The sequence below is a fragment of the Haliotis cracherodii genome, unplaced genomic scaffold (genome assembly GCF_022045235.1).
Source record: "Haliotis cracherodii isolate W230 unplaced genomic scaffold, xgHalCrac1.p SCAF_13, whole genome shotgun sequence".
In the NCBI taxonomy this organism is placed as follows: domain Eukaryota; kingdom Metazoa; phylum Mollusca; class Gastropoda; order Lepetellida; family Haliotidae; genus Haliotis; species Haliotis cracherodii.
The window spans coordinates 27,635,411-27,643,944 of NW_027266268.1; the positions used below are offsets into that span (position 1 = coordinate 27,635,411).

Consider the following 8,534-nt stretch of genomic DNA (forward strand, 5'->3'; position numbering starts at 1 on the left):
CACATCTGATTTCTGCATCTTGAAAATGAATATAATCAAGGAAATCCGAATGCGAAACGGTAATGATGCACTTTTATATGGCTGTGGATATTTCTACACCCTACTGTTTGTGAGCATCACAGCCTCTACATGCACAAGTGTGTATAAGTACAAAGGTATGTTTTGTAGCAGTTTTCTGTGACAGAGATTGAAAATTCACAATCGAGGTAGTAAAGAAATGACCCTGAACTATTTTAGAAAGATGACATCTGATTGGCTCAAGAACCCATGCATCCTTCATTTTGATTGGGCAGTCAAAGTTTGGGTTCACCTGCTGTGACCTTTGGAGGTGTCCTCAGATCTTGATGCAGAGAGGTATTGTATTGGAGTAAATGATCTGATTTTAATGAGACTGAAACACAATGAACATCATACTTAAACCACATGCTGATATTTGACGCAGCGTTAGAAATTGGCACTAGTCCTGTAGTCCTTGCCAAGCTACCCAAAAGTTGAGGTATCATAAGGACCAGTAGAAATTTGCCATTTTGAAGGGTTTTGCGATATGTTATCTTTGTAAGGACTTGTGGACTAAAAGTGTTACTTCTACCCCTGTTGAAGTATCAAAGACATTCACAATGACTCAACTCAACCAGGTCAGAAACTGTTACTACCTGATCCTACATACTGTATTCGCGATATTCAGTATCCTGCTCGAATAAGCACCCCTGACCTTCTTCCAAACCCTTTGTACACCAATGGGGTCCGGAAAATTTAAAATCCCAATCGGACATTTACATTTATGCCACGCCCCCTTCAAACAGCGTATTTTAGTACGACTTATTACACACAAATTACAAGTTGTTACGTATTCATAATATGATGAATTATGAATTGTTTCAATTTAAATTGTTTAATTCACCGGACAATTAATAACAATATCATTTTAGATATATATGGAAAACATACGTTTGTTTCTGTTATAATAACGATCTGTTAACGTTGTGAACGGTCTAATTAATAATCATGAGTCTGCTCAAGTTTACGCATTGTAACATTTGGATCGGGACTATTATCCCATATTTGGTTATCACGTGACCTCACGGGAAAAGGGTTTTTTTAAACTAAAGATTATTTAAAAACAAGACAGATAATATAATCATAAATCCTAAACTATCGTTGATAGCAATAGTTATTTGAATACTTTTTCATCTGTATTTAATTATTGACCATAAAAAAATTGGATATTGATCGTCACAGAAAGCAAAATGGCGGTCAATCAAGATTCAATATACGACTAGCTACTGAAAACAATAAAATCTGCAAATCCTCATTGTATGTCAACCAAGTGAAAGTCGTTAGCCACGACTTACAAAATGATCATTCAGACTTTGAGGGTTTGGCAGATCCGCTTGACTGATCTGCATCGGTCGACTGGCTGTCGTCACGCTTTCGCTTCTTGTCTGAGGTTACGTATCGTAGCATTGTGAGGATAATGAGGTACATCGATGATGCAAGGTATTTATGTACAGTTGTAAACACCTTTCACGCAAATTAACAAGATGTTCTCAGTAATTAATCCTCGATTAATCAGTGTCAACTCAGTTTATTGCCTATTACAGTGATTGACTGATTGGACTATCATTGTCGGTACGATGTTTTTACAGCAATCAAAAACAAACAAAGCTTGTCAGTGTAGATAATCTTCATTGTGTTACAACTGCAGACAGAAACTGCTCAGTCCTAACTGTTGATCATGTCCGGTCAAAATTTAAGAATGTCCGGACAGAAAAATTTAAATGTCCGGTAAGCAATATTTTAAACCAGACATTTGAGATTCCCAATCGGACATGTCCGGCGCATATGACGGTTTCCGGACCCCTGCACCAATCTATAAGGAATTTTTATAAGCGCCCCAACTAAGACTGGAAATTTAAAAAAAGGCCTATATTTTCTTGTGTATATTAAATTTTGAACAGAAAACTGCAGTGGAATCGAGAAAAATAACTGCCTAGAAACTATATTATCAAAAGGATTTCAGTTTCAACACAATTGAAGTTTTTTCACTTCTGTTTGAAAACAATTTACCTTTTTAATATGGTTTTATATGTGCTTATTTGATGTCCATATGAGAACCCATATCTCTTATTACATGGATAATGAACTCACTGTGGCAAAGTCCCAGATTTTGAGAGTCTTGTCGTCGGAAGCACTGACAAGAAGTCGACTGTCTGTAGACCAGGATACATCTGATATACCCTGAAGCAAAAAGTGTTTGGTTAAACTGTACTGATGCAGTGGCCTGTGTATGTAAATCAAACTGACAGTAATCCAACGATTAGTTGTTGAAAAATAGAATGGCACTTGTGTTTTTCACAGTGAATGTCCGAGTTAATATCAGATGATGTGTTACCCGAGAGGTCCTGGTATCCAGTGTCCACATCCTCCATCTTCCATGGGTCGTATATCTTTATTCAATTTTGACAAAACCCCAGGAATCATTTGCTACCATAATTTTGTTCAGAAGTGACGTCACTATCACCATCCCTCTTATCTCATAACAGCAGGGATTGATCTAGGATTCTAAAGTAAGTGACGTTGGCAGGCAAACTGAGAGAGAGAGGGAAGAGAGAAACTGATCAAAATAGGGATTTTCTTAAAGTTCTTATTTTCCCAAATTTGGAGGTATTTTAGTTTAATTATATCCATATTAACATGAATTGGGACGTCCTTAATTATTCCAATTCAGAAAGTTGTACTAACAATTGCAGTATTTGGGGCTGACTATCAGCCTCTGGGCAGGTAAACCCCTGCCATCAGAGCACAGGAGTCATTTCACTCAGGAGTCTACATTGATGGCACAGTAGTCTGTCTTACAGACCCTGATACAAATATATATCAGCCTATGCAAGTCTTTAATGTTTGGCAAGTCTAGATCACTGCAGTATCACGGGGCTCCTTTTTATTATATTTTTATTAAGATAACTGAACAACTGATACAAATATATATCAAATACAGCCCATGCAAGTCTGTAATGTTTGGGAAGTCTAGATCACTGCAGTGTATCACTGGGCTCCTTTTTATTATATTTTTATTAAGATAACTGAACAACTGTTTTTTTTCTGTACGATACGTTCATTTCAGAGACTAGATGTTAGTCTCATGGCACAGCTCTTTAAGTTTTGAGCCCTGTCTCATCTGAATTGGGCTCAAACACAAAACTATTGTTGTGAGAGTGAGTGAGTGAGTTGGGTTTAACACCGCTTTTAACATTATTCCAGTCATATCGCGGCGTGTCAGCTTAATGTGGGAGGAAAGCCTGAAGTGATACAGGTTTCAGATGTTTACCACTTCGGTGAAACCCACGAGCACGGGTATGGTGCTGACAAACCTAGAAACATAACTTGGGCGAACCAGGATTCGAACCCACAATCATAGGTTTCTGATGTGCCCAAGGGACGCAACTCTGCACAGCAAATCGCAGCGCCTTGGACGACTGGGCCACCCGTGCCCCTATTGTTGTGAGAGGATCCAGGGTATTTATCATAATAGTATGGAGGCATAAAACACTGGATAATTGAGGTTGGTATCTCTAATAAAGATGAGCTTTGAATTAACCCTCCACTGACGAAAGACCAATTGATGTTCTTCAACATGAAAAGGCATTCTGATAAGTGCAATACAATGCGCCAGTCATTATTAACCTCATTACCTTATCATAAACAGTTGAAGCACTAAAGTAACTTGTGAAGCTTTAGAGATAAGCATAAGAAAACTCACCAATTTGTGACCGCTTATTGTTTTCTCAAATTTGCCATCATAAGCACCCCAAATCTTTATTAATTTGTCTGCAGCTGAAACATGAAATGGGCAGTTTCCATCAGTTTCCACACTTACTTACCTGCTGAAACACTTTCATGAACCACGTTAGATATTTCGGAGGCACTAATTTCAACAATATTAAATTTTTCAAATAATGGGCAAGTTAAGCATTATGCAAGCTATACAAACTAACCACAAGGAAACAATTCACTCTTATCCACTTTGGGTGTGTGTTGTGTTTTACACTGCTTTGAACAATATTCAATTTACATCACGGCATGTCAGCTTAATGTGGGAGGAAGGCCCAAAGTGAAGTAGAGCTCAGATTTTTACCACTTTGGTGAAACCCTCAAGAATTGATATGGTGCTGACAGGCCCAAGAAACACCACTGGGACAAACCGGGATTCGAAGCGACAATCATAGGTTTCTAGCTAGCCCAAGCGATCAAATCAGCACGGCAAATAGCAAAGCCACAACTGGACCCCCCCATGACTCCCCATACCCTTTGGACTTTCACAAGTTTCAGAAGAGTGTGTGAACTTTTGTTTATTTGTCGTTTAACACTGCACTCAGCAATATTCCAGCTATATGACGGCGGTCTGTAAAATAATTGAGTCTGAACCAGACAATTAAGTGATTGACATCATGAGCATCAATCCACACAATTGGGATACGATGACATGCATCAACCAAATCAGGGAGCCTGACCACCCGATCCTGTTAGTCGCCTCTTACAACAAGCATAGTCGCCTTTTACAGCAAACATGGGTAGCTGGAAACCCATTCTACCTCGGATCTTCACGAGTTAGTGGAGTGTCAGAATGTTATTAAGTGCCATGGCCAAAACAAATATAGTATCATCATGGCCACAAATAACCAACAGAATCCAAGCAATGTGAACCAGTGGTTGATAAAACGAGCATCTCACCTTGGTGAAGTGACACACCATCACCAAGGTCACATGACCTGATCCTACTGCTCATAAGAAGTACATTGGGGACTGGGGACCTATTCTGACATGGAACCAAAGGGGATGCTTGAATTGATATTTACCAAGTGCAGTGATACTTACATGAGCTTGCCAGCCATTCACCATTAGGACTAAACTTCACTGACGAAACTGCCTTTGTGTGCCCGGCAAGTGTGAATTTGAGAGTGTAATTGGGTTTCTGGAAGGAAACACATCATGAATATTATTCAGTTTGTACGGCTTCAAGTGCTGATCTCAGATAACATAGCTAGGCCTTTTTTAAATGGATCTTCCGACCCAAAACACTGAAAAAATGTAAAATAAATACAAACTTCTGCATAAGAATGAAAAAGTGTATTTCTTGTATCTTGCAATGCTGTAACGAGATGACTTCGCCATCAAAATTTGCTACCTTGCAGAAGGAATCACTTCTCCAATGATTTACTTGACTATGCAGCGTTGACAGAAAAGGGTAGTCACTCCAGCAACAAACTCGGTACCATGCCATTTAAAGTTAGAATTTTTTAAAATAAAAACTCTTCCTACCAAAACAAAGGCCTTAAAGTGTGTGTGTGGGGGGGGGGGGCATCCCTTTTCTGACCCCTTGATATTCAGAGTTAGTTTTCCAAAGGGGACTTTGATGAGCCCAAAGAGCTGCCTGTCCCCAATGCTTCCATATAGTAACATGCATTGTTTGTTTGTTGTTTTAACATCGCATTCAGCAATATTCCAGCTATATGACGGCAGTCTGTAAATAATCGAATCTGGACCAGACAATCCAGTGATTGACATCATCAGCATCAATCCAAGCAATTGGGATCGATGACTTGCATTAACCAAGTCAGGGAGTCTCTTACGACAAGCATAGTCACCTTTTACAGCAAGTATTGGTTGCTTGAGACCTGTTCAAACCCTCAAAATCCCAACTTACAATCACCACATTTGAAAATTGTAAACTTGCAATGCAAACCGTCCACTTATGTAACTTGTCAAAGTAAGCCAGTGAGTCAAAATTTAACTTCGCATCAGCAATATCTCAGCCATGTAGCAATTAATTGTCAAAGTTTTTCACAAGATTAGCATTATGGTCATGGGCAGAGTTTCATCATATGAGTGAGTTTGGTTTAATGCCGCTTTTAACAATATTCCAGTTATATCATGGCATGTCAGCTTAATGTGGGAGGAAAGCCCGAAGGGATGCAGGTCTCAGACGTTTACCACTTCGTTGAAACCCACGAGCACAGGTATGGTGCTGACAAACCTAGAAACATAATCAGGGCGAACCGTTCATCATATGAAAGGAGGACAACTCTGTAACATACAAGAGGAGTTGATGAAGGTTTTGATGTTACTGTTGCAGTGCTGCCTTGACTTAGACTTGATGATGATGTGGTTGTAGCTGGTGTGGTCAGCGACGGCTTTGTGTCTCCGTCCCCACTCTTCAGGACTGCATTCTCATCAGCCGACATTTTGACAATAAATTACCTGTCAATGCAACAAAGGTAAAGGTGAGGCTGTGTGAGAGAACAATTCCCAGGCATTAAAATAGGAAACCCACAGTGACCACTTTGCCAACAGAAAGTACCATACATGCTTATATCAGGAGGGGGTTTACTTCTTGGAAACTGACATGGACAATCTGAATATTAATGTTTTTTCTTGTCAGAAGAGAAATAGTTATATTATCTCAGAAATGTTTTCATTTCAAATCATACACTTTTGCTTCCAGGGGGACTTGAAGTGGATATCATTTGCGTCAATTGTTAATGTTTTATAGCCTTCAATATTGTGTGTCATAGCTGTGATTAATAGCTGCCAACATAAACATATGTCAGTCAGATTGTATTTCAGCCAGGGTCACAAAGAATCTGGTAGAGCCACTAGGGGTGTGCGTAAATGATTTAACCATTTTGAGACGTTTTTTAGAGCACCTCTGGTTGACTTTTATAATAAATAAGCTTGGGGTAAACAGGTTATGGATCACATTCACAATCGAGGATGAATCTGGGATTTGAACCCACGAAAGCAGCAGACACAAATCTTGTTCACATCTACTAGTTCGGATTTGAAACCTTCCTGTTGAACTTAATACACAATACATTTCTGCTTGTGATTTGATGGTACCTCGAGAGTCTCCAATGTCTTTGGACATCAAGAATAAACACTGTATAAAGTACTACTATTCACATCATACAAGGTTCGGTCAACTCCAGAATAACATGTTGGATCACCTTGAGATGAACATGTGAATAATGTCATCTGTTCAAATCTTGGAGCACCCACATTTCATTTTAGCCTCTAGAGAATTCTTAACTTTTAAATAATACAACGAAAATGCAAAACTCTAGTTATCCAACAGTTTAACATAGTCATCAATCATAGCATGGTATTACTGATTCTCTCAATCATAACCTTACATTGTGCTATGATCAATGGAACACTTATGCACAGAGCTTCAGATAAGCTGCGTATTTGGGTAAAATACTCCCCCAAAATATTCAAAACCCAATTACTTTCAATTAACTTGCATACAGAAACACATGCATTAAATGAAAAACTCAAATTATAAAAACGGCATGCATAAATACCCAATGAAGCTTTTTCAGCATGCGTAAAACAGAGCTAATTTCTGGAACACAATTACAAGCTAATTTACTATCCGAGGCACCAAATATATTTAGAACAGTTATATACATCTATTCATTTATTTTTTTGAAATCTTAAAATGTTCTCGAATTTTGGGAAAAACCCAATAGAGTGATGAAGAGATGAGTGACAAAATATTGGTTACCCAATGAAAAATGCAATAACCTAATAAAGATAGATACCCTAGACTAAGAGTAAAAACTTAATTGCTCAAAAGGTTATCTGGAGCTCTGTATGCATACTATTGAATTGAACATCCTCAAATTCTATTCAATTGAAACTAAAGGATTGTCTATTCATGGATTTCTTTTCAAAAGGAACATTATTCACAAATGATTGTCAAAATATCAACAAAATTAATTGTTGCTCATATGGCTAAAATATTGCTGTCAACTTTAATTTTTACTCACTAAATAACTTTACAATATCCTATAGAACACGCATGATAACATATCTAGGATCTTAACAAAACCAAAGAGTGGTTAATTTTAGAACATTAATCGGCCTAGATTGTTGTTTGGCCTTCATGCAAATGTGATACTCGGTAAGCTCCAAGTTAATCTTTTATATTAGAATGTAAATCATTCTGGAACTGCACATAAAGCAACTGTAGTGTTGTTATGGTGAGTTTTATGATCAAATCCTTAGTACATATATCGAAAACATATCTACTTAAGTGAATGTTGGGGAAAGAAATGATCTTGCTCTTCCTCTAACAGTGGCCACAGTTGTTTGAAGTGGATTGCAAGGTTGTTGGATATAACACATAATAAAGGAGATATGATTCAGTCAATCGAAAACCATTCCATATATTAAAGCACTTCCATTAATTTACCGTTAATTTACACGTCCAGAACATACACTGAGTGTTGTTCTTACAATGTATTCCCGCTATCACGCATGGACTCTTGACGCATGCGTACAAACAAAACGCGATACACCGCGATCTCGCGTGGTTGTATATGGAAGCGTTTTTCGCTCAAAGACAAGGCATGAAGTTGAAATCTTGAAAAAAATCCCTGCAAGCACTCACTTCCTAGTTAAATACGAAGTCTACACACTGCGGCTTGTTTAGAGCTCAAGCAATACTTTCATATTGAGTATAATATATGTTA

At 38.1% G+C, this 8,534-nt stretch overlaps 1 protein-coding gene across 3 annotated transcripts in view; it reads right to left on the reverse strand.

Annotated features, from left to right (window-relative positions):
• Window positions 1–8,496, reverse strand: part of LOC139459130 (WD repeat-containing protein 5) — a 29,175-nt gene extending 20,679 nt beyond the window's left edge. Inside the window, exons 1-5 of one of the 3 annotated variants that reach the window (XM_071240580.1) lie at window positions 8,453–8,496; window positions 6,096–6,258; window positions 4,876–4,972; window positions 3,761–3,834; window positions 2,149–2,238 (exon numbers count right to left, since the gene is read on the reverse strand). In XM_071240580.1, coding sequence (XP_071096681.1) covers window positions 2,149–2,238; window positions 3,761–3,834; window positions 4,876–4,972; window positions 6,096–6,242 — 408 coding nt within the window. In that variant the 5' untranslated portion in view covers window positions 6,243–6,258; window positions 8,453–8,496. Of the gene's footprint in view, window positions 1–2,148; window positions 2,239–3,760; window positions 3,835–4,875; window positions 4,973–6,095; window positions 6,259–8,254; window positions 8,334–8,452 lie in introns of those variants that run through there. The other 2 variants (XM_071240582.1, XM_071240579.1) reach the window with 2 other exon arrangements.
• Between the last annotated feature and the right edge of the window lie 38 nt (window positions 8,497–8,534).